Source organism: Charadrius vociferus, unplaced genomic scaffold (genome assembly GCF_000708025.1).
Source record: "Charadrius vociferus isolate BGI_N301 unplaced genomic scaffold, ASM70802v2 scaffold633, whole genome shotgun sequence".
Classification (NCBI taxonomy): Eukaryota; Metazoa; Chordata; class Aves; order Charadriiformes; family Charadriidae; genus Charadrius; species Charadrius vociferus.
Genome location: NW_009647428.1, coordinates 312330 through 339011, shown reverse-complemented (window position 1 = coordinate 339011; position 26682 = coordinate 312330). Strand labels below are relative to the sequence as shown.

The window sequence follows — 26682 nt, the reverse complement described above, 5'->3', positions numbered from 1 at the left end:
GTTGCATAAGAAAGAACATCCAAGAGAATGCTCAGTGAAAGAACTCCCGAAGGGTTGAATTAATGGCCCTGTTTTCTGTCCATTGCTATGCAGGCAGGTAGTGAAATGGGCCAGAATGGCTTCCAGGGAGGGAAAAAGACATCAACAGATGTTGGTCCTGTCCTCTCATCCTTGTTAGAAAAGATGAGTTTGGGGGAGTGTTGTAAGTTGGGAGGGTGCTGATGGAAAGAGGTCCAGTTTGTGTTGAGACAAAATGTTTCGTGCCTCCTTTCTGTCAGCTTCCAAACATCTTGTTTATATCTCGTTTATATCTTGTTATTCTGAAGTTATCTTACTAATATTTCTGCTACAGCAGAGCTCCTGCTATGGACCAGCACCCCACTGTCCAGTGCACTGTCCCCACATAACAGACAATATCCCAGATACGCAGAACTTACTCTCTGAGCAGAAGACACAAGAGAGGAGCTCAGGACATACAAATCTTGCAAGCTGACCAGAAGACACAGTGTGAAATGTGGCTATAATAATTCTTTTTCCTTGCTGAAATACAAAGAGTTGATTCTCTTCATGACTTCTTGTAGATGCAGACATATTTTCTGTTTCATTTTGTGTTTGGTTCACTTGCAGCCCACAGTTCTTTCCAGTGTTTGAATGAATCATGATAATGGTATGTTCTACAAGCTTTCTGTGTCTTGGAAGGCACAACATTAAAGTGACAAATTATCTGGTTTGATAGAGGAATCATGGACTGGCAGGTTCAGTTTGGAGTCTGGAACCTGACCTAGCCTTTGCATACTCAACAGAAGGATGCAATTATGTTTTTAGGTGCAATTAAAGACTCAATGAGTTAACCAGAGCTGAGCCAAATCCTTAGAATGCCGCAGTTCTTCAGTTCAGTAGGACTAAAAACATCCTATCAACAGCAGAGGGTACCTGCACAAGGAGCAGGTTGGGTGAGTTACCATTTTTGTATTGTTGAACTAGAGCTTTTAAATGGAAGATCCAGGATGAACCATTCATTTTTCTGGTTTCTGGACCCACATATGTTTGCAGAGCTCTGGAACTGGCAGATGTTTGTACACTGGACCAATTTTATCAGAGACAAATTTGAGTTTATGACTTTGGTTTAAAGACTGCTTCTGCTAGTGCAAACAGCAGTGTGCAGCAGCTTGCACTGACCACTCACTTTCTTGCTTCATTAATGCTCTCTAGAATTTCTGTGGCTGTATTAATCTGCGAGGAAATCTGTCACAGGTGGGGAATATACCAGCTCTCATCATCCCCAAGGCAGCCAGGAGTTGGCTGTGAACCTCACTGTCATGCCCTGAAGCCTTTGGCCCAGAGGTTGAAGGCTGTGTACTTGTCCCTGAAATGATGGTCAATGGAAGAAGCATGTCTAGTTTGGATCAATGTACAGATGGGTGTTACCAAACTTACCATTCAGAGATCCCAGACTGAAATAGAGAAGGGCTTTCCTATGACTAGATACGGCAGCTTTCTCTTGTTGAGAAAACAGATCATTGGATCCAGAAACCATGAAAAAGTAATACAGAGGTTACTGGGTCATTCTCTGCCATGAGAGGCTAATGCACTATGACTACCAACATGGACTAACCAAAAGGATCGTGCAGGGGAGACTGGATGGGCAGGAAGAATCATAGTAAGTGTTACAGACATTAACATACTTTGTTAAAGCACGTGGCCTTCTCAAGGGGCTAATGGATCTCTTTATTACAAAAGTGTTGTGAATTGGTATTCATAACTCTGAACGGTGTCTAGAAGATTTCCTCAATCTTTTATCATTCTGTTTTCCTGTGGTTTCTTTCACTTTCAGGTAAATGGAAGACTTGGAGACTAACTTAATCCAGACACGCAAAACATGTAGAATAGAGCAAATGGTAGCAAAATGGCTTCATCGCTCTCGGGATGGTGCATCCAGGTAAATGTGTTTTGTGAAAGGAATATCTGTTGATCACCTTTGATCAGAGACAGCACAAGCTTGTTCCCAAAAAACAGGAGCCGTCACAGGTTGCAGATCTTATTCATTGTTTTAGTTGTTCTTGGGAAATATGCATACAGCAGTCCCTAAGAAAAAACAGTGTTTTTAAGCATCCCCCTTGGTTTCCAGGGACAGATGTTCCTGCTTTCACCCATTTTGGTTTTGGGAGCCACATCTGCAGAAATACAATACTGATCAATGCGAAATGTGCTTTTCTTGAAGATGGGGTTGTACTTCTCTTTGTGTATTGCCATTGGCCCATGTTTTTAGGACAAGACTGGGTTGCATTACAAGGTATCCTGGCCCACTACTGCACCTTTACTTTCCTAAGGTCTGTGAATCAAAATTAAGCTGGACTGGATCCTGACAGAAGCAGACAGCTGTAAATTCCCTCACTGCCTTGCTGGATAAAGGTGTTTCTGTAAAGGTGCCAGCGCTTGCTGCGGGGCACTCCTGGAGTTCTCCCTCCCATGTGACCACTGGGTTGGGGTGGCTGAAAGAGTTGTGGTTACAACCAGCTGGTGTTACTGGTCTGATATCTTCAGCTTTCTGTGGAGCTTGGGGGATCGTTGCTGGCCTGCACCGTGCAGAGCCACCTGTGGGTACCCAGGGAAGTGCTGGCCTCTCTGTGTACTGGTGCGGCCCACTGAAAGTGGGGCTGTGTGTATGTGTGTGGATCTGTGCCCCTTCGATAAAATATCTTCTGACTATATCTTAATTAATCACTAGCTTCTTGTCTCACAGGGGCAGAGTGTCTGTGACAGACAGCACCAGTGACGTCAGTGGCCAGCCTACCAGCCGTGTCAAACTTAATGTCACAGTATACAAAGATTTGGTCCTCCATCACTATGGCTTTGAGATTTGTCCAAACCTTCCTCTTACAATTGCATCTGTCACTGCAGGTAAGCACTGTTTCCTTCTCCATACAGTTACAGGTATGAGAAGCCTGAACTGTCCCAGATGGCCTTAGTGATAAACTCCTGCCAGGTATTGATGAGTTCCTCAGGTACCTCTGGCTGGCACATGATCCTTGAATACTGAGGGCAAAAGCCTATGTGCCTGTGGTGTGCAGAGTGCTTGAACATCTACCTGATATTTATGGCATGAAAGAAATCTAAGCCAATGGCAGCTTCATGGCTAATCATGGCCTATACTCAGACACAGCTGATCTTCAGGGATGGAAAGAGCTGCATCGAACCAAAGTTCTGTCTGGTATTTCATCTGAACTGCAAAGGAAGAATTTCATCTAGAGTTCTCATTCTGAAGTGGCCCCGGCGACTTGTTGAAAACACTCTCCTGGCTTACAGCCCTGTAGTGTGGAGAGGATCACTGCTAGTTACAGGCAACCTAGGTGAAATTCTGAGCAAGTCAAGCAGATCAACTCTTCCAGTTATAAAAGGGACAAATATAACTCTGCTTTTAAGGTGGCTTGGGGGTTTTGAATAAAAAACTGTGAATTTATTGTTTATTTACCTTTTAATTTTTCAACGGATAAACAAAAATGCCTGCTTTTTACCTGTCGGTGTGAGTGTGACAGCCAGAGAAAGACTATGTCCGAACCAGGCAGCCAGGTGTTGTGGGGAGGGTAGCTGGAGGGCTGGCCTGGGCACTGCCTCTGGCCACCCGTGTGGGCTGTAGCATCCCCCATCTGCCTGGGAGAGCGGCCTTTACAAGTGCTTGTGCTTGCAGGATGCTTAACATAAAGTATGGTCTCTATCCTTTTACGGTGCTTTTGAGTGAAATTTTCTCTTTATGCCCCTTCCCATGTAAAAAGTGGCTAAATTAGCTGAGAGACTTTAGGTCTAAGAAGCAGGGAAGGAGTTTTTTCTGTTATGCTTTTCTTTTTTCCTAATCAGAAAGAATGAACATTTTATTAAAACTGAGGCACAGAGAAATCTGGCCTTTTAAGTCCTGTCCTATGCTGTGGGAGCCCACAGCTAAAAGCCCTGTGTTTAATTCAAAATTATTGTCTTCGTGTTTTGCCTTTCATGTATGCTACCTGACACCAGGGTCTCCCTGAGGGACAGGTGGTGGTTGCTGGGTGGGTTTGTGGGCAAATGTATCTGGCAGAGAAATTCAGTGGTGTGCCTTGGCCATCAGGCTGGCCGTGGTGGAACTGGGGGCTGCATGCACACTCCTCCTTCTCAGACCATGAGTCCATGTACTACTTAGCCCCTTGGATCCTACGACTGCTACTCTCCTGGAAAGCAAGGCTCAGAAGCTATCTTTTTCCCTTGTTGTGGATCCTTCCAGTAGACAGCATGGTTAAGGAGACATCCTCTGTGTTCTCTCAAGTTGCAGAGGGGAATCACCATACTGGGAATCCAGCCCACATCTCCTGGGGACTGCTGCAGCACCTTGCTCTGGGTGGTGGCACGCCGGGAGTGCTGAGCCCTGGCCTGTGTGCCACAGGTGGTCAACTAGTGGGATGTGACCAGCAGGGTCAGGCCAGGGTGCAGACCCCGCAGAGAGGGAGTGCTCGCAGGTGGACAAAGGGCAAGGCAGTGCTGCTGCTCCGCAGTCCTCCCATGGTTTCCCAAGAGCCTGTGAGCCCTCCTGCTGCACTCTGCGCAGGCAGTGTCTGAGGACCGCGTGGTGCGCTGTGACAAGGGAAAAGACATGCTCAAGAGTGATTTTCTGTGGTGCAGGCGCAGCCTGTGGGGCCAGGGGGCAGCCTGGGTGAGGCGGCCTGGACACAGGCAGTGGTACACCAACTGGCATCAGGGCCCAGTGTCCTTTGCCCCCTTTTTATGTCACCATCCAGAGGCAGTTGCTGAGGCAAGTGGGTGCCAGGTGGGAAGAAGAGCTCACAGTGAGCGTCCCCGGTAGGAGGAGGTCTGCTGGCGTGGCACAGTCGTGACTAACAATGTGCTGCTTTCCTGCAGGGAGCACTGCTGACGGGAAGCTGCAGCCAGGTGACCAGCTCCTCCTGATTAACTCGACTGCAGTGGATGACGTATCTGTCGAACGAGCAGCTGACATCATCAGGTGTGGTCCCACACGGCCTGCAGGGATGAGGTGGCAGTGGGCTGAGAGGAGAGGCGTGGGGACCAACTCTCACCAAGGGCTGTGAAGGTGCACAGCCATGTGGGGCCAGCCTCTGGTGGAGGGGGACCTCACTGCCTCCGAGGGTGCTGAGCTTGGTGGGGGCCTGCCCTGCAGGGACTAGCCAGCCCTGCGGCTGAAGGGCACAGCAGCCCATGAGACAGGGGTTCCCCAACTCTCCAGCACCATGGCAGTGTGTGGTGGGTTGCACCTTGCCTGGCTGAGAGCCTTCCCTCGCAGGGGAGGTGGAGGGGCCTAAGCCGTGACACTGGGGCGGAAGGTGCAGGCAGCTGCTGACCCTGGCTGACTGCCTGTCTCTGTTACAGGGAGGCCGGTGACGAGCTCCTCCTTACCATCCTGCGCTGCACATCGGTAAATGGCCTTTCTTCAGCACTCTCAGCACTCCCAGCACTCCCAGAAGCACTGCCTCAGATGGCCATGGCCAGTGGTGTGGCCCGCAGGGAAGGTGGGGTGGCTGGGCTGGCACGCAGGACGCAAGGGCCCAACCGAAGCCGTGAGGGAGCTGCGAGCATCCTCTGCTTTCATGCATGCCCTCTGAGGAGGTTTTGGGGAGAACCGGTGGCAACTCCTCACAGCTCCCCTGGGTGCAGGACCGGGGTGGCTTGCAGAGCTTGCCAGCTGGAGAGGCTCACTGGGCAGTTTGAGGCCATGCTCCCTGGAGCTGGAGGCTCCATGAGGAGCTGTGAGGGCCCAGCGGGCTCTGGAGAGGCCAGGAGGCCACAACGAGTGGGATGCAGGCAGGTCTCCCCAGCAAGCTCTGGCCAGCCCACCAAGAACAGCCTAGAGTGCTCCCCACATGCTGGGGCTGTCTGGGCCATGGGGACTCCGCAGACATGAAAGGCAGGTGCCAAGGCTGCAGGCCCAGCACCCACCCTAGGTGCTTCTTGGAAGCTCTTGAGATTTTACTTTCTGAGTGCTGGAAAAATGTATCCCTTTTTCTCCAGGCTCTGTTTGGTTAAGGGCTGGGACCTGGGTATGGATCATACTTTGGGAACAGAAGCAGTTTTAGTATGAAACTTTGGTGCTGATTGTACATGCCTGTAACATAAAATTCCCCAGAAGGCATGTACTGCCAACGTGATGACATGATGTGTTTATCCATGTGGATTTCAGTGTGTGTAAAAGCTGAGCTGCAAAGCAAGGACAAAATTGGGTTTGTGTGCTTTTTGGCTTCTTGTGATGTATGGACGTGGCCTGAGGGGGATTCCCCCTGCCCCAGAAAGCATTTTGGGAGTATTTTTCATTTGTTTGGAGGTTTTTTTATTTTGATTTGTTCTTAGAAGCAAGCATGATGATTCCTTCAGAAGAGTTACTGGAGCTCTCAGGCGTAAGGTCATGAGGTTTCTTGGCCATTCAGTAAAGGTACATTAAAGAGAAAAATCTTTTAAATATCTTTTTCCTGCCCGAAGTTTCCCATGTGTGTTGGCATTCAGAGCCAAAATGTGTGCACAAAGCCAAAATAACCAGAAAAACTGAAGCAAGCCCACTGAAGAGTGTCTTCCCTCTTTTGTTAATCTGATCTCCCTTGCCTAGTACATTGGCTGTCAGTCTTGCCAGTGCTTGATCTGGCTCTGGATATTAGAGTTAGTTATGCAAGACCTGATGCCTGCCAAAAGGGGGAAAATGCAATGGCTTTTCAGAGAAAAAAAAATTTGGCAAACCCTTCACGGGATTTGGAACACCCTTCACAGGCCATCATGCATTGTTGTGAAGCAAATGGGGCACAAACCCATTTTTGTTTTTTCCTTTGCAGGTCACTTTAAGGACACCTCCAAATACAGCCAAGGCTGATCTTGGGTTTGGGGTTGGCTCTTGCCCCACTCTGAAGGCAGCTGTGCTTAGAGCTGAGAGGTAACGCCTCCCATCGATGGATACCAGACCCTCTGCCGGGGCTGCCCTGGCTGCACTAGAAGAGATATGGGAGGCTTGGCCCTCCTCAGGGCAGCTGCGGGGTGTGATGCTCCCTACAGCCCAGCAGACTCTGCAAGGGCTTGCTGGCTGCATACAGACTCCTGCCTGCCTCCCTTCCTCTGTCCTTGCCAAATGGCCTTGGGGCAAGGTGGTCCTGTGGCAGGTTGGAAGGCATCTACGCCTCTGGCAAGAATGTAGGAATTGCTCTATGTTGAAGCTGTCTGGGAGGATACTGAGGGATACTGCCTCTGTTCTTAGGGAATATTGTGCTTTACAAGAGCAGGACAACTGGGCACAAGATCTTAGTGGTTCCCAGGCTCATATGGTGTCTTGTGAGCTTGGTAGGGCCTATGGTGAAGCCACGGTTATGTGACAACAGTGCAATGAAGTCAAGTTGGCTTTTTAGCCTTGGGCAGTTTTCTTCAACATTTGAAATATGAGAGTATGCTCTAGAAACCCCAGCTGAGCTGGGAAGTGCTGCACACACAGCTGTGTTCCTGTGCTACACTGACAAGGGGTTTTGTCTATTACTGCAAGACAACCTGCCTCTGTTGGTTTACGCATAGCCCCACTGCAAGCCAGCTGTTGGGAAATTAAGTCATTCTGCAGGATCCCGCATTCATTGCGGGAGTTGGGGAGATGCCTAAACACAGTAATGGGTTAGCAAGCAGTGAAATTAGGAGTGTGTACAGCATGTGTTGCACATGTGTCCCCTTGTTGGACAGCTGGCTTTGTGCTCAGAAGGCAGCAACTGCCTACGTAGGTCAAAAAGGCCTGTAGCAAGCCTGGAGGCTGAAAGACTCCTAACAGCACATGGTCCTGTAAGTTTGAGTCAGCGTGGTGTGAGCAGCTTCAGCGTGGACTGTGATCGCACCCCTGCCTGCTCTGTGGGCCTCTGCCTCTCGTGCAACAGACTGAGCTGCCAACTGAGTGCTGTTATTTTTTCAGGGTGGGCCTAAGTCATCGTTTCTTACTGCAGAGAAGAGGGCAAGGCTAAAAACAAACCCTGTGAAAGTACGGTTCGCAGAGGAAGTGCTGGTGAATGGACACACACAGGTCAGTGGGGCGTGGCTGCAGTGGGCGCTGTTGGCACTGCATGCTGGGAAGAAACAGATCACTCCAGCAGACAGATGCCACACTCGGCTAGTGGGGCCAGGACCTACAGAGTGGCTGCACCCTCACTATGCTAGTCTGCCCTGGATATGCAGCCTGGCATCTGGTCCCAACTTGTACCCTAGGCTCAGTGGTGACTGGGGGTAAGCATTGGGGGTAAACCCTCTGGCATCTCCAGAGTGTTTTATCTTTGATTCACTTACTTAGACTAGTGGAAAATACCTGCATGTACTACTTTTGTCCTTTTACCATCAGGTGAACTTTAAATCAGCATTGCACGGCCATGGGATGTAGTAGTCATCTCTTGAGGTGCTAATGTCTCCACAGTAAACCTAGACTGGAGTTTGGGCATGACAAGTCCTAACCCTAAAGATGAGAGGTGAATCCTACTGTTCATGCCAGGTTTATTTGCTGTCAAAGTAGCTGGGGTATCTCTTCCTGGTCTTCAGCAGTGCTCAGGTAGCATTGTGTTCAGAAAGTTTGGTACTGGTGACTTTGCTTTGCTGTTAAATTTGACATATGTTCTCTAGCCGATAGGGTGACAGCTTGTGTTTCATATCCTTGCAACGAGTTTCCACAAAGCATTCACAGCTGCCTCCATAACAGACTGTCTGTAGGCTGGGCCAACCTGTTCTTATGTGAAACAGGATCATTGGAGGAACGGTGCAAATTTTTCTCAGGTTTTCTAGCACCGATAACAAATGAACTAGGTAGATATGGGTCTGCATGTAGTAGAAAAGGACAAGCGGTGAGAACATTTGTAGCTTCCCTGAAGTGAGAAGAGCTCTTAAATGTTTCCCTTTCTTTCTGTGTAACTTACTAAGCTCAATGTGGTTGGGATGGAATGGCGCCAGTTGGGAGACTTTAAATCTGTTGAATTTTCCTTTTTTCCTTTGGAATGAAAAATTTTAGTGGTTAAAATCCCCCACTTCTGTCCCAGACTCATTAGTGCTGTTCAGTTGTTCAGGTCTGACCAAATCTTGCTTCTTTGCACTTTTGCAGTGATGATGAACCAGCCACTAGTCCCTTTTCTTCTTCTCTTCTAGACTGTTTCTTGTTTCCCATCTCTGGTGGTAGGGAGCTCTCCTGACCCAGCTCAGGCAGGCGTTTCCTCTTTTGCCCCTGCCCCAGGGCAGAGGTGCAGCCAGAGATGCCATGGATATCACCAGGCTGTTAGACAGTCACAACGTGAATCCTTTGGCACCTGTGCCTGACTCGAGGCATGTTGGGACTCCTTCCTCTTCTCTGGCCTGCTCTCTAGGGCAGGAGAGGGTCAGGTGTGACTCCTGACACATTTACCAGTAAGTCTCTCTAGACTCTGAGATCCTCTCCTTCCTGCCAAGTTGTTACCAGATGTGCCGGAGCTGCTGTAAGGCTCTTCTCTGCTCTACCAAGGGCTGTGTTCACATCCCTCAGATCTTAATGACAGGTCTGTCTGGGATCATGCCTGGGCATTATGGCAGATGGACTGCTATTCTTGACATAGAAGCCAGACACTGGAGCCCTCATGTGGTTGTGAGATGTGACACACAGGCCACATAGCTCACAAGGCAGGGAGCAGGGAAGAGGAGGATGTGCTCTGGAAGTGGTCCCAGGCAGAGATGACTGAGAGACCTTGGGCAAGGCTGGTCATGGGATACAGCCAGACCTGAAAATGCCAGCAGTCTCTGCTTTTTATTATAGCTAGAGGTTCACACCAGTATCTGCTTGGAAGCGTCCATGGAGCTGTTTCAGCCAGAGGCTGGGCCCTGGTGTTGCAGCACATGGAGGTCTCAGATCTGTGCCATTGACTTACGGATTGCAAGGGAGGTCTTGAGAGGTCTGAAGATGGCACTTACAAAGGGCATGCTGTACTCTGTGCTTCCTACAAAGCCTCTATCAATAGTCTGCTGAGCTAAGTGAATCATACCTTTGCAAGTGCAGAGGAGGTACACAATCAATGTATAGTTTGCCATTCATTTAATGAGAATATAAAGGCAAGAGAAATTTATTCGGGTGTTGGGGTCCCACTGGTGTTAGCTTCTCTTTTCACCAGTTGGATATGGATCCTGTTTTGAACAGTAAAATATTAGCACAAAGGAAGAGTAAATAAATTTGTTGCATATTTATGACTTCTTTCTGGAAAAACACTGTTCACTTATAGACAGCAGCTACTCTGCTTGAGTGTTTCAGAACTGCTTTCCTTTCAGCAGACCGATGTATTAAGACAGCCAAAATGGGTATTATGGCCCTGAAAAACTGCAAAGCCTCCTGTTTCAGTAAATATACTACTCTTGCCATCTTAATGGAGCATTGCTAAGTGATCTTTGTGGCAACTGGAAGGAACCCAGAGGCTGCCTTCTGCAGCTGAAACTTGAAACTCCATTTTGGGAACATAAATTGTTAATAAGCCTCAGTGCTATTCAGCTTCCATTTTCTAATGCAAACTTATGTATTCCCATATAACTGAATGGTATGCAAGAGACAGGTCGCTCAGGATCCTCAGGTCAGCATCAGTCTGTGTATTATTAGAAGCTGTGGGCCTAGCTGTAACATGGAGTAAATCAACCCTGCACCAGACGAAACAGAAGGGGTACAGCTGCCTAAGCCGTGGCAGCAGCTTTCAGAATTAATTCATAGTAGTCTATTACAGCCTGCACAAAAGAAGAGAAATCCCGTCTGGGCGTTCTGGCCAGCTAATTGGATCTGACCAGGAGAGTGGTAATACTCAATTTGTATATGAATTTCTATATATATTTCAAGTTCTGCTGCGTGCTGGCTGCACAAGGCCACATTCATATGATAACCTGTGGCTGTGGGAGCTATGGGAGAAAATACGCAGTTGGTGTAAAGCAGTATCACTTTTCTGAAATTGGTGGAGGACCCAAAGCCTGTCAAAGACATGATGTGTTTGTGCTTCTTTGTGCAAAGGAGTTAGAGTTTGGGCTCAGGAATAGTGGCAATGTTCACTTTTTTTTTCCTCAGTGATGACTGTAGGCAGCTTGAAACCCACAAAACAGGGAGAGGAGGAACAAGGAGCAAGATTTCTGAAGTGTTCTATGTTTGTTCTGGTAGTACTTGCAGGGTACATGGATCCTCTATCAAGAGGAACCAAGGTTGTGAGATTTATAAGGTGTTGCACAGCAAATGAAACACAGGAGAGATCATCTTAGAAATGCCATTCTCAACCTTTATACTGTCATGACAGGTAGATAAACTCTTTAAGATTGGGGAGCGTGCTGGTCTAAGGACAAAAGAAAGATATGCTGAATGGGAAGTCCAAGGGTGGAAGAGTAAACATTCTCAGCACTGAAAAACAAGAAGAATAAGGCTGAAAACAAGGCAGAAGGTGCAAATGAGCTCTACTAAAGGACTGAGGTGGAAGGCTAAAAAAGGTGCAGCTGTAGACATCCCCAGAAGGACAGAGGCCAAATTCCCAGACCCTTCTTAGAGTACCCAATGGAGGTGCTTTTGCTATTGGAGTCATTGCCTTGTGTGATGCATTTGAGACCTATCTCAAGAAACTCTGGTGACATCATCTCCTGTTTGGGAAGTCCCAGAGTCACAAATCTTAGGGGAATGCTCAATAAAAGTATCACTGCATGTTTAGCTGAATCCTACAGCCTTTCCATGGTGTGCAAGATCTATTCACGGTAGGATGGAGGGTTTGGGTAGCTCTTGAGTTGAAGTCATGGTTGCTGCCAGTGGAAAAAGGTCACTGTAGGGGTTCGTGCTCCCTGTTGCCTGATAATGGGAAGATGTCTTTTCCAGCAGACATTGCTGCTTTTTTGGTAAGGAGCAGCAAGGATAGCTCTCAGCTTTTACTATCTGCCAGATCTTCCTGTGCCATGTGGGAGCTGAACAGTGGGCATATCTGGGCCTTGTTCTGTGCCAGAGGCATAATCAGGGAATAAAGCTTGGTGTCACAGAAGAAGATTGCATAAGGAGAGAAAAATTTTAATTTATACCAGGATGTGCTGTGTCAGGCAGAGCAGCCTGGTGCCTGAAGGCTTAACGTCCAAGGCTTAGTGCTGTTGCTTTTGCTCTGCAGGTGAATTCTCTTCTTTGTATGCCCAACGTTCTCAAGGTATACTTGGAAAATGGACAGACAAAGGCTTTCAGGTTTGAGACGAGCACTACTGTGAAGGTAATCATGCTTGGTTGTCTGTCTTTGCTCTCACCACCTGAATTCAATCCAGCAGCAAAGGTGCATGCAGTGGAAATTGCAACCTCCTTATTCTATTGGCCAGCTAGCGGGAACTGGAGTGCCAACTGGTGCTGACCATGCTGGATTTTCCCTACCATTCCTGCAGAGGAGGTGTTGCTTTGGTTCACCTCTGTTTTCTTCTTAGCAACAAATTTTCACAGAACTTTCAGGAACTTGGCTATAAGACCACTACGGCTTTGTGAAGTGTGATTGAAGTTGGGCAAGAGGACAGGTTGATGGGGGACTGGCACATCAGCAGCTGTCTGCACAAACATTGCTTTACTTGGAAACCACATGGCAGAATACAGAGGAGGTTGTTTAATATAGCAGTGACAATGTGCATCCCTGAGAGGGAGAACAAGTCCTCCTGCCTTGGGACCTGGACAGTGGAGTCCAGGTTTGGATATCGTGTGAATTCAGGAAGTGCAATTGTGCCAGTTGTTACTTAAACTGCCTGTCCGTGTTCCAGCCTCATTTCTGCAGTGGTGAAAACATTTCCATGTGGAGACATGAAAACTGATTAACCCCTTGAGATGGAAAGGCAGTACCACCTCCCAGGAATCACTTGTACTTGGAAGCATTATAGACAAGTTACCATCATTCTTTTCAAAATACAAGATGCTGCGCTCCAGAGCCATTAATGTAGCACTTTCCATAATTGCCATGTTTAAACATAGGCTTACAAACTTTAAGTTTTTGTAGCCTGACCTTTAGACTTGCTCAGTGTTTATGTTGGAGTTAATAAGGTTTGCCTGTGTGCAGTGATTGGAGGCCATAATTTCTTTGAAGGATATATGATGTCCTGCAGCAGTGCGGTTACTGTGGAAAAGATGCACGATGGACAGAGATTCTGGAGTTATTAGGCTGGAAAGGGGAAAAGCAAGGAGATTTTATTTATAATGCACTGAAAACTTTCCTCAAAAAGATAGAGTTTATTATCTAGTTCATCCAAACTTCACCAAACTTTGTGGTCCCTCATGCAAGTAAGTCTCTGCAAGTCCTGTGACTTGCAGGGCAAAGAAAAAGGAAATAATGAAATAGAACAAGGAGGTAGTAACGAAAGGGGAAAGGAGTTGTAAAGAGACATTTGAATCCCTCCCTGTGAGGGACTAACTTCTAAAAGATGCATTAGCTCCTCATGTTTGACGAGTTTCTCACCTCTGACCTGGAACAAATTTTTCCCTACTGAAGTTGAGTGCAACCCTCACCAACGTCCTCACAGAAACACTCAAATGGGTAAAATGCTTCCCAAATGAGGTGTTTTCAAAAGCTCCTCTGCTGTTTGAGAGATCCTTGTGTAGAACTGAAATGATTCAAACATTTATGCTTACCTTAAGTAAGTCACTTGAGTGAGTCGGAGGAGTTGTCTTTCAATTTGTATTCAGTCAAACCCTATGTAATGTTTTCTGTTTGCCAGAAATAAACTAGTTATTTCCATAATGCTTAGTATTCCACCACAGTTCTCCATACAACTGAAACACCAGTTACACTCAAATTTGGTAAGATTTTTACAATTATGCTCTCAAATTCTTGTTTATTGGTGGGGAGAAGTGTTTTTCACCAGTTCTTCATAGTTTCTACAGAAAGTGTTACAGCGTTCTAGGAAGCTAGAATGGTTAACAGCAAACATTTGGATCAAGGGTGACAGAAAGTGCTCACCACCACCAAACTAAAAACTTTCAGCATGAAGCAGCCCAGGATGTGCGACTCTAGGAAATGGATTTGATGCCTATTACACCTTGAAGTTTGCATCTTACTGCACTCTTACCACAGCAACCTGCAGTTTCCCTACCTTATCCTCCTGATCTACTGAAATGTGTTGTCCTTCTTTTATCTGTGCTTCCTGTGCTTCCCCTGCAGTTCCCTTGACTGACTTCCTTACCAACTGGCTGGCATCAGTGGCCGTGGGTGGCTCTGACCACCATCCTGCTGACTGCCTGGCTGGCATATTGTTTTGTTGCTCAGACATCCAGCTGGGATAGCACACCAGCTAACTGCCAAGCTAGTGCATGGTGTCCCAAAGAGGTTTCCATCTCCCCTACCTCCACTTCTGATGAACTGGCAGGCTTTTTCTAACTTTGAGACCTCTGTGGTTTGTGTAGGTCAATGTGTTCAGAAGCTGCCAGTGAAGAAAGAAAGGCAGCACATCATATAGGCACTGGTTTCCTGTGAAACAGCACTACAAATTTTGTTCTGTGTTGCAGCACCAGAGAATTTTGTGTCTGGCCACTCCCTTTTCAGTGCTGTTCCCCGTGGCTGCCAGCAGCAGGCTAGAATCATCTGCATTCATGCGATGTGCTAGCAGTGGTCAGTAACTGCATCTAAATTCTGTGTGACCATCTATGTGCCTTCCTTTCCCAGGATATTGTTCTCACCTTGAAGGAGAAGCTCTCCATCCGGAGCATCACGCACTTTTCCCTTGCTCTGGAGGAGCAGTACAACGTGGCAAAGATCCACCTGCTGCATGAGGAGGAGCTCATTGAGCAGGTGAGGAGAGCGCCTGGCATGCCCCCACAGCCATGCTGGGGGTGGCGAGCATCTGCACCAATGAATTGTGGCCAGCAAGCTGCAGAGAGAGCTCACCTCTGCAGTTGTCACAAGAGGGAGTCAGCTTGGCCCGCTGTGCAGAGGTGCTGTCCTCTTCTCTCTGCCTGTTGCATGTGTTACCACTGCATTACAGAATCTCCTAGATTGGAAAAGACCTGTAAGATCATCTAGTCCAATCATTAACCTAACACTGACAAGCACACCACTAAACCATGTCCCTAAGCACTATATCTATACAACCCTTAAATACCTCCAGGGATGGGGACTCCACCACTGCCCTGGGTAACGCGTTCCAATGCCCGATGACCCTTTCAGTAAAGAAATTCTTCCTAATATCCAATCTAAACTTCCCTTGGCACAACTTGAAGTCATTTCCTCTTGTTCTGTCACCTGTTACTTGACAGAACAGGTCAACTCCCACCTCTCTGCAACCTCCTTTCAGAGAGTTGTAGAGAGCGATAAGATCTCCCCTGAGCCTCCTTTTCTCCAGGCTAAACAGCCCCAGTTCCCTCAGCTGCTCTTCGTAAGACACGCACTCCAGACCCCTCACCAGTTTTGTTGCCCTTCTTTGGACACGCTCTAGCACCTCAATGTCCTTCTTGTGGTGAAGGGCCCAAAACTGAACACAGTACTCGAGGTGGGGTTTCACCAGTGCTAAGTACAGGGGGATGATCACTTCCCTAGTCCTGCTTACCACACTATTCCTGATACAGGCCAGGATGCCGTTGGCCTTCTTGGCCACCTGGGCACACTGCTGGCTCATGTTCAGCTGGCTGTCCGCCAACACCCCCAGGTCCTTTTCTGCCAGGCAGCTTTTGAGCCACTCCACCCCAAGCCTGTAGCATTGGCAGGGATTGTTGAGGCCAAAGTGTAAGAGCCGGCATTTGGCCTTAATGAAACTCATACACTTTGCCTTGGCCCATCAATCTAGTCTGTCTAAATCCCTCTGCAGAGCCTCCCTACCCTCAGGCAGATCAACACTTCCACCCAGCTTGGTGTTGTCTGCAAACTTACTATGGGTGCACTCGATCCCCTCATCCAGATCATTGATAACCAGAGGATCCCGTCATCCAGATCATTGATAACCAGAGGCCCTGGAGAAATGGCACTTTCAGAAGTGTCTCACTGTTTAGAGAGGCCACAGAGCAATACCCATGGGCTGGTGTTGCTTGGACTGTGTAGAGCAATCGGGGATGAGCATGCTTGGTGTCACCTGTCAGATAGGCTCATCTACAGAGGACTATTTGAGATGGTCTTAAAATATCTGCATACCGAGCTATTTACAGTTCGCTAGGTAGTCAGAGAGTTAACTCAGCCAGGAGCCACTTTGATTAAATTCTAAATCCTGAAAGTTTGTGTCCTGAAAACATGAGGTTAGCTCTGTTAGTAATCCTGTTGCTCTGGTAGTAATTCTGGACTAATGTAATTTGTGAGAATGTGCCTACTTGGGAGCCTCATCTCCATGCTGTTGACTTTGTTGATTGGTGATTCACTGTGATGCAGAGAAGTTCAGTAGCTAACGCTGTCCAACCACTGAGCACATATTCCTGAGAATTTCTGCTTTGTTTCAGTTGGTGAGCCTATATGGGATTTGCTCAGAATAAAATATGCTAATGTATAACCCAGGGGTCTTAACATTTTATTGACATTATGATGATGATCCAAGTGTCTGTTTACAGCTGCTGTATCTTATGACTGAACTTAAAAGCAGAGGAGCTTGCCCCTTCCTCTGTCACTATCACATGGCCTTGAAGCCTCCGTCCTGGTTATACTGCAAGTATGTGAGATAAATGGATATTTAATGAAGTTTGCCATCAAAGGCCTTCCAAGCCACCACAGGGAGAAGCAAAAAACAGAAAAATAATTGAAGATAAAGTTAAAAACACTAGCAATGTCCCTTTCTGTTTGCTAAGGAAAACGGCTAATATGCAGCCATCCCACTGGCCAGTAGCTTTAAATAATTTCTGTGAGTTTATACAAGCCAGAAGCTTACTATGCATTTATGAAGGGAGGGACTACAGCCATAGTTGTGGCATGATGATGTTTGTCTGTTGCAGGTGGTCCAAAAAAGAGAATCTCACGACTACCGGTGCCTCTTCAGAGTTTGCTTTGTCCCAAAGGATCCCTTAGACCTCCTGCAGGAAGACCCAGTTGCCTTCGAATATCTCTACCTGCAGGTGAAATCAGGGCATTCCATGCTTCAGGATCTCTTCTCACCCAATTCTCATTTCTGCTTTAAACCAAAGCATACTTCAGGCCAGTTCAGTTATGTGAATGTGAAATGCAGAGCACTTCAGAACAAAGAATTTAGATTCAACTTGCCGTAAATTCTTGAACCAGCTTATATGCTTGGCTTTTTAACAAAACAAGACTGAAATGAGCTGGGTGGCTCCCTTTATTTGATGCACAGTAGTCATATAAGAGGTCTTATCCTGACTTCTTCTTGAGCTCCCATCATCATACTAACTCAGCTCTGTTTGTTCCAGAGCTGCAGCGATGTGCTTCAGGAAAGATTTGCCGTGGAAATGAAATGCAGTGTGGCATTACGTCTGGCTGCTCTGCATATACAGGAAAGGATCTATGCTTGTGCTCAGCCACAGAAAGTATCCCTGAAATACATTGAGTAAGTTCTGAAATCTCTGTGTTATGTTGTGACTAAGCCTGGCAAAAGAAGGAGCCAACTAAAAGTGGCATCAGCTCTGTGTTTGCCCAGTGTTTAGCTCTGGATAAAAGAATGTCTGTGACCCAAAGAGACTGCAGTCTCTTAGTTGTGCCAGTCATTTTAGGGCAAGGTGGCTTCACAAGTCTCCCTGTCTTTAACCTGCTGAGATGCTTGAGTAATATGGACAGTATAACATCTGGTCACGTCCCTAAGCAGAGGGACGGTCTGATTGTTAGCTAAAGCAGGGACATGAAATCGCAAATCTCGCACATTGTTATGGTTACCAAGGCTGCTCCTGCCAGTGTACTAAGATTTGCATGCTGTAGTTGAGAGACAGGATAATCATCTACATTGCACAGCCAGGACTTTGCATTTCTTCATCCACCAGGACTATATCCAAAATACCTGATTTAATTATAAGTGATAGGTCCTGTGAAGTAATGGGATCTGGAAAAAAAAAACCACGAAAAATGCTTTCACAAGCAGCAGGTGTGATGTGCTGCGCTGCATGTCAGTGCTGTTACACCACACTTGTCCTAAAGAACATCCCTGCTTTAAGAACTTGTGATGGGCCAATCATTAAATAACAGACATTTGTGTGGTAATTGCATCATTGAGCCTCCACCAGCCCATGCAAGCACTGCTGATTCCTTGCATACAGCCAGACATACCCAATCACGTGCAGTTAGTGGAGAGTGAGAAGCAGCTGCAGACAACTGCAGCAGTTTTAGTGCCTGGATATTTAATGCTTGAGCTGAATAAACTCTTCAGCGGATCAGATGGCCCACATTTTTGGGTCCAGGGAACTGGAGATGTTAAAACGTAATAATCTTGTAACCAAAGTAAAGTGGACGTAAAGACAGAGTTTTCATCCTCTGGGTGGCAAGGACAGATTGGGACCATTATGCTGACTAAGCTTGTAGATTGTCTCCTGTATAACAATGTAAAAACAGGCATTCTGCAGGAAAGCGTGTGATCCTCCAACTCCGTCTCCTAACCCAGTAGCAAATGCACATAGAAGTGAATTTGAGTGAGGCAGTCATGTTGCATGAGCCATGTTACAGCTACCCTGAAGCTCAGTGTAGTTTGGACTGGCATGTTCCCTTTGCCCTTCTCTGCCTCTGGCCCTTCTGCACATTCCTGCGTTGCTGGGGGACAGCACAGCTGGGATCCCCTTTGCTCCCATCCCATCTTTCTGGCAGGAGGGACTGGGGAATTGAAAACTTCATCTCACCAACTTTGCTTCGGAACATGAGAGGGAAGGATATCAAGAAAGCCATCAGCTACCACATGAAGCGGAACCAGGTGCTGCTGGACCCTCGGCAGAAGGTAGTGTGCGTCCCCTGGGTTCAAGGTGCCTCCCAGGATGGTGGCAGCATCTATCAGGGCCAAAAAGGCAATGTCTTTCCTCTGTGGATCTCCTCTCTATGGGACCACTTGGAGCTTTTCTCCTATCTTTTCCTCTTGTAACTCCCCTTGCTGCACACGCACTTTAATTTCCCTGCACAGTGTGTTCTGTTGTGTTGCAGTTTGCTTGTGGCATTGCCAGAATGTAAATATGGTAATGTGGGATGGTCCTGTACAGATCTATTGCCTATGCAGACCAAGCTAGATGTGCTGGTCAAACACTAAGTCCTGTATGAAAAGAACATCTTCTAGCCTACAGGCTACCTGTCAAACCTTACTCATCTGTCATGTTTCTAAACAGTATTTCTTCTCTTGCAAAATGAAGCATATGCTCGCAGCAGTCCAAGTGCGCCTGAGCTACCTGCAAATACTGGGAGACCTGAAGATGTACAATGGAAAGATCTTTAATGCCACCCTGATGGTATGAGTGCTGTTTATTTATATAATTGGGTTTTGGCATACCGTCTTATTGCCTTTCTTTGTGCATCTCTTATGGCAGTGTACATGGATGATAACTGCAAAGACAAGGCATAAGAAGCAGTTTTAACCCTTTTTCTTCACCAGTGGGAAAGATCATATGTTAACTAAAGCAAACCCTATCTAAATCAGGCAAGTTTAAATAATCTTCCAAACTGATTTTTAATGTGAGACTAGCAATCTCTTACTGAGTCTCCTTCCCTGTCTTTGCTTTGGTGCTCATAGAAAATGTAACAGCTCTGGTGATGCTGTTTCAGCCAGCTCCAGTCATACCACTTTTCCCTGTCCTGGTACATCATGAATAACATTGGTAAGGGGCTCTGCTAGGGTAAGTCAGCATAGTTCCATTGAAGTGAATAACATACCAGCCTATTCAATAACTAGGCATATTTTTCTAACTGAAAGTTGTGACTCTTGCTCTTCAGATGAGCTCTGTCTAGATTTTGTGTGTCATAAAGTACTTAGGAGATCTGGGGGTGGGGTTTCAAAAACTCTTAAAAAGATACTGGCCACGCTTAAACCTTACCTTAAAAAAGGACACTGCTCTTTTCACAAGAGGTTGTTTGGGTTGTTTTTTTTTGCCTGTCCCCACTTGGATCTGTACTGAACTGTGGACCACAAGCTGTTTTGTACAGAGAGACAAGCAGTGTAGATGGGTCTGAACCAGAGGAGGACCTTACTGATGGGTTGCAGTAATGCCTAGGTTTACACTTGTGTGCAAATTGAAATGTTTGTGCCAAATTATATGGTCGGTGAAATTATATGGGCATTCATTTCTTTTTTTTAAGTGTCTGATCCTAACAGAAAGTGTTGACATTTCTTCCAAAACCAAAAATGCCTTCCTGAAGTTTCTAGCCAGCTCCAGTAGGTCTCTCTAGGTCCATCTGGCACAGCCTGCCAGGTGACACTTGAGATAGCAACCTGCTGCTGACCAACTCTTTGGATCTGCTAGATGGCTGGTGCATCTCTGGGGCCACCTGCTTTGGGGGCACAGGGAAACTGGCAGTCCACAAGCCAGAGAAGAGAACGGCCTGGAGCAGGTGACCTGACAGACTGTAAGTAATGAGGGGCTCCCTTTGCAGCTGGTTACAGCCCAGTTGTAGAGTCCAGTATTAAAAGATATTAGATACTACACAGGCTTGGATGGCTGAGGAGTCCCTGCCCAGCACAGGTGAATGGGTTCCTGCTCAGATTTCAGCTACAAATTTAACCTCTCCCCCTACAGCTACAGGACAGAGAATCCTACGTTGCCTTGCTGGTGGGTGCCAAGTATGGGGTGAGCCAGATTATCAATAATAAGCTCAACATCATAACAAGTCTGGCAGAGTTTGCAAACATCAGCAGGGTGGAGCTTACAGAGGAGTCTGAAAAAGTGAGCATGGTGAAAATCTACCTGCAGGATCTGAAGGTAAGTGGTGCTTTCATGATGGCCAGCATGTGGCTGTGTCAGGGCCACAGAACAAGGGGAGAGTCATTCACACAATATATTGTTTTCAAAATCTGACATTTAGCTGATGGTGTCATCAGTAGAAAAGGCTTAGAACAGACTCAGAAGGGAAAGTTCATAGGAAGAATACAAAATGACTGCAGAAAAGTGATTCTTCCTGCGGTCCTCCATCAGTGAGACATGTCAAAGAAACAAAATACGAGAAAAACCATTTGTCTACTTTCTGTGTGCCTCATGCACAAACAGAGTGCTCTACAATTATGGCAGTATGGGACAGAGGGAATGTCTTTTCAGTGTGCAGCATGTTCCCGCAAATTGTGGTACAAGCAATATTTGTCTATTCTAACATTTTTTACTGTTTTCTCCCCCCCAAAAAAAAAAGCTGCTGACTCTGCTGCTGGAATCAAACAGTGCAAAAGATCTTGTCTGCCTCATCATTGGCTATTACAGACTGTTTGTGGATGCAAATGTCTCCATATTTACCTGGGGAGAGAAAAAACAGCAACTGCACCGTGTCTCAGCCGAAGAAGGTTTAAAAAAAACAGCCATTTTTTTTTACCAAAGGATGGGGAGACAGTGGGTGGATCCTCCAGCATTAGAGGTGTTATTCCTTCCTTGGAATAGCATCATGCTAGAACAGTGGCCCAGGGGTGTACAGTGGCAGCTGCAAATTATTCACTCAGCCTTGGTGCAGGCAGTGCTCGGTTTCCATCAGCCCCAGATGTGTCAGGCAGGGGAAGAGCAGCAGTAATTGTCAGCTTTTCCCCAGAAATGAAGGCTGAGTGCCTGTAATTGAAATGGCAAACCTATCACTAAGTACTTGTGCTCTTTTATCAACCAGAACAACTTGCCCTCTGCCAGCATGCCTTGGCCAGGAGAGAGGGGATCTGTTTGCCATGTTGTCCTAACCCTTGTCAAGATAACTCCAGCCTCATAGGGGTTGCAGACTGAGGCTTTAGGCAATGAGTTAGCTGGCTGCTATTCTGCAGCTCCCTCTGGTACTGCTCTGCAGTAAAACCAGGCAAAGCAGGCAGGAGGAACCAAGCCTCCACTAACAGGTTATGGCCTGGCAGGTCAGATTGCATCTTCACCTTGTTTACTGATGAGCAAGTGAGGGCAGAACTCTCTGGGCTTTGAGTACCTGCTGCACACGCAAGTTTATAAACCTTGTCTGGCTGTTCCTCCTTGCCGCCGCAGAGGACAGGCTGATAGATGTGTTTAAATCCCAGGGTACGAATCTCGAACCTGCAGTGACTCTGAAGACTCTTGGGAGCTGGATTCCTCCTCAGAGCATTGCTTGGACACTCCTATAGCATACAGCAGTGCTCATCCTGCATGCAATGAGGAGGAGCTGGGAGAGCTCCACAACCTGGAAAAGGGCAGCACAAAGCACCAAGTTGGAGGGAGTGACCAGTGCAATGGGGGTGACAACACGACAGACAGCACATCCGAGGCTTCAGATTCAGCCAACACCGAGAGCCGAGGGTTTAAGACAAGTGGCTCCAGTGACTCTATGGATGCACTGGAGGAAGATGAGTTGGAAGTGTGCTCTTCCTCCAGGCCGGAGTTCTGCCACTTCTACACACCAACAGTGCAGGAGATGAGCAGCTCAGACAAGAGCTTCGTCCCCATTCACGCTGCAGGAGGCTCCAGCAGGGCAGAAACCAGAGACTACTTCTGTTTCTTTCAGGTACCATGTGCAGAGGACCCTGTGTGTCAAGACAGTACCTCTGAGCAGAGAGGGGAGGACATTGCTCTCTCTGTGCTGGAGACCAGGCTGTCTGAGACAAACACCATGGGCTATTACAGCCTGTGCTACAGCATATCCCCTGCAGGCAGTGTGGAGAGGAACAACATCAGTTGCAGCCCTCAAAGAAGCCCTCGGAAAGATGGGTCTGCCCAGGAAGAGGTACCATGTGATGCAGAGCAGATGGCAGAAGCAAGTGACCTCATTTTGGAGCCACCCCCAGGCTTTGGTGACACCAGCTCTGAGGACGAGTTCTATGATGCTGCAGACAGGCTCAGCCCTCTAGATGCCCTGACAGGTAAACTCTCACCCACTTGCTGCAGTTCACCTTCCTTCCACCCCCTGGCCTAGGGTGTTGCCTGTTTCCACTGTCAGTCTTCCTGGAGGGATCATCTTTCAGCTCCTCATAGTTTTCCCAAGATTTTTGAAGGGCCTTTGAACACCTATTCTTCATAAGCCACTCTGCAGCAGAAATAGAGTGGATGTGCACACAGGAGTCAGAGCTGCAACTCTGCAGGGAGATTTGTCATCATGTTCAAGCATTGGATACCAGAAAAAGTCAGTTTTCAAATTAATTTGGCATTCTGGAAAGTCCCCACATTTTGTGCAGGAATTCCAGAATGCTGATGCATGTCTCTCCCTGATCATGAAGCCAACATGCTGCATAAGTAAGTTCTGTGCGTCCTTCTATGTAGGCTGAATCGTTGGTGATGAGAAGAATGATGAGTCCCAGAAACAGAACAGAGGAAAGACGTATGTCCTTGCACTGCCAAGGAGCTTCATGGCAAATATTCCCACTGTCAGGCAGTACCTTCATCTGCTATCTTCCTTCAAGCTGAGGAGAGCTAAAAGCTGTAAAACATTATTGTTCTATGCACCCCCAAGATCAAAAATAATTTTTGGGTCAGGGCATGTTATGTAACTGGCTGAAGGAGCCCTGTGGCTGAGCAGCTCCCTTGTAGCTCTATTTTCTCAGAAAGGAGAGGATTCTTGTTTCTGAAATAATCAGCTCTTTTAACAGTAACTGAAATTATTAGGAATTTGTTTTGTGGAGTTAGAACAATTTTGGCTTTTGCATTCATGCACGGGAACAATACCACATTCAGGCACAAAATTGTAACCTCTGGGAATTTTTATCATCTAAATATACAGGCTGGGAATTTCTGATAATGTTTCTATTCAATGGTAATAAATCTACAGTCGTAGTCAGTGCTCTCTGTAGTTGCTGCTAATATCACCAAATTTAACTTGAGAATTATAGCTGTACCTGCAGTCAGATCAAGTGACTCCAGTAAACAAGGGGGAGAGCCTACCCAATGCTCTTCATCACTAATCCTGGACTTCAGTCTTGGTAGCCACAGGCCCAGATTCTTTATTTTTCTTAACACAGCTGATTCCAAGTAAGTGCTTGATCATGACATGAGACACAGTTTCCTTTAGCACTTGGGAGCCAGGCTTTGCTGCCAAATATTTATGTCTGCAGTTCCAGGACCTGTGTTAAGAGCATTTTGGCCTGCTGCATAGATGCATGGATATTCTGCTGCCTGGGGCTATTTTCTGACTTGCATGTTTGTTTTCTTGCCAGCAGGCTACAATATGACGTCCCAGGAGGGTACAGACAACTCCTCCTGCATCCTAAAGAAACCAAGGTGTTACAGCTTGGGGGAAAACCTGATGACAAGGCAGACAGCAAAGGAGAAACACAGAAAGGAGAAGGAGCTAACATATGCCAAGAGCCTGAGGAAGAGGAGGTCTTTCCTGAAAACTGATTACACCTCACAGGTCACTTTCCCCTTGACTTTACCAGGCTCTCTGCAGAGCCGCTGCTCTTGGCCACCACCCCAACCACTCCTTGCTCAGCACCCTGCTCCACCTTTCTCAGAGAACATCAAGAAGGATGCAGAGCTGGGACTTCCTGCTACCACCCAGGTCCAGAGAGACACTGCTAGCATAAACCCATCCTCTGACCTGATGGAAATGGAGCCTGACACTATGGAAACAAAATCAGTGACTGACTCTGTGGTTTCTTCCATCTCAGCTGTTCGTCTGCAGGGTGACCAGCACAGGGAGGAGAGACCGGGCATAGCCATTCATGTGGATGGTGGCCTCCAACCTGCACATGCTGTACATCCCCTTTTCCTGTCCCTAGAGGAAGCTGTCCCCCTTCCTGGGGGAAAAAGCAGAGCTGCCCAGGAAAGTTCCTCCATGAAAACAAACACTGGGTGTCCGAGTGAGGAGAGCTGTGTGGCCACTGGAGGCTGGCTGGCCCAAGTGGCACTGGAGGAGATGTGTGAGGCAATGGCAGCTCAGCACAACACTGGCAATGCACCCCCATTCCTGGCCCAAGAGGTGACGTGCCCTGCTAACGAACACACACTGCTGCCATCAGCTCATGGCCCCAGTGTGGCTTCCCCCCATGAGGTCGCCCAGGACGAGGAACTGCTCCCCACTGCTGGGAGGCAAGCAGTGTGTGAGGACCCTGTCCCAGCTCCCTGTGAAAAAAAAAAAGCTAATCATGACAGCTGTGCTGAAAACAGCAGTGACCATGCCTTGTCACAGGCAAAAGGCAGACAAGTGATAAACAAGGAGGCCTTACGGAAAGTGCAAAATAAAAATCATGTCGGTTTTCCAGATGCAACCCAGCTCTTAACAGATTGCAGCAGCACTTCAGGGGTTATAACTCGCCTCTCCTGGCTCTCATTTGGGGTGAAGACAGACCTCACATCACCCAGCCCATCTCAGGAACAGGCAGATCTCCCCCTAGAGCTTTTGGCTTCTCAGAAGACCAGTGGGTGCCTGGAGGCTGATGCGGTCAGAAGGGAGATGCAGACATCCCCAGCTGGATCACACTCTGAGAAAGAGGTGACAAGCAGCCTGGGGCTTGATAACGGAGAGCTCAGAAAAGATGGAGGAAATGTGGCTCACAAACAGCCATGGCCTGTTCAGTCTTCTCTTCCCAGAGAACAGGCTACTGAGGTGGGGAAGGATGCTCCTCTGACTCCATCTCTTGGGCTTTCCATCTCCTCAGGCCCAGTTCCCTTAGGCCCATTAGGGAAACGAGGAGGAGACCATGGGGCTTCAAAACACTCCTTCCTCTGCTTTAGCCACAAGAAGGATGAGCAAACCCCTTCCGACCCCATCATGACCAGGTCCTTGGGTTTTTCCACCATGAAGACGACATCTCCACCACAGCTTGGGATGGACAAGTGCAGCTGTCGGCTGTCCTACATCAGCTGCTTCCACAGGCATTCTGACAAGGGGGAATGTGAAACTGCCATACCCATGTGTAGCACATTTCTAGGGCCCCTCACCACCCCACCATCGAGCAGCCACAGTCTTCCTGGGACCCCTGTGGGCAGTTACCCAGTCTCCATTGCTAGGGATATGGCACGGTGGGACCCTCACGTCCAAGCCCTCAGCCAGCTGAAGGACCAAGCACGAATGAGCCCTGCAGATTTCTCCTGTTTCCTAGCCTACATCACAAAGCTTCAGGAGGTTGTGGGGAGGTTCTCTGGGAACCAAACAACCCACCTGCAAGATCAATGTGCAGAGCAGGGTGCTGAGAGCAAGGATGCCCTTGGCTTAGCCTCCCGGGACCTGCTGTCCAGTTGCCAGGAGCTCCTGAAAACAGAGCAGCCCCTCACAGAGCTGCAAGGTGCACTGAGGATTACATTTGACCATCTGGTTGAGCTGGCAGTGGCCTGCTTCCAGGTGACGCACTGCCAGCAGTGCAGACAGAGGCAGCAAGAGCTTGGGGCTGCGCTCGTGGACGTGGTGGGGACCTACCACCAGCTTGTGCAGGCTGTTCAGCAGCAGCTTTGCAGGCAAGGCTGCCCAGATCTGGGTGCCAAGCTCCTCGCCCGCCAACACACAGCCCTTGCAGCAGCTGTATTTTGTCTCCTGCAGCAGTTCAAGGTACCCCTGTTGTTGTGACGAGGCTGTTCGGTGGCACATGGGTACACTGGGTGGGGAGCAGCCTGGCCATGTTCCTTTTGTCCACTACCAGGCTCTCCCCCACAGGATGTTTAGCCCCACAGCTTGAGAATGGTCATGGAAGGATGTGTCCATGCATGTCAGCCTAGTGCCACTAAGAGCCACCCTGTCCAGGGGGTGGTCACGG

At 47.7% G+C, this 26682-nt stretch overlaps 1 protein-coding gene across 1 annotated transcript; it reads left to right on the top strand.

Moving 5' to 3' along the window:
- The first annotated feature begins 1838 nt into the window (after positions 1-1838).
- FRMPD1 (FERM and PDZ domain containing 1) lies at positions 1839-26495 on the top strand. The gene is made up of 15 exons (XM_009880559.1): positions 1839-1939; positions 2744-2901; positions 4885-4987; positions 5371-5416; positions 7925-8032; positions 12120-12215; positions 14637-14762; positions 16880-16999; positions 17309-17445; positions 18687-18813; positions 19217-19312; positions 20594-20776; positions 21198-21345; positions 22045-22860; positions 24148-26495. Exons 1-15 carry the CDS (start codon positions 1839-1841, stop codon positions 26493-26495), a joined length of 4713 nt encoding a protein of 1570 aa, XP_009878861.1.
- The last annotated feature ends 187 nt before the right edge of the window (positions 26496-26682 follow it).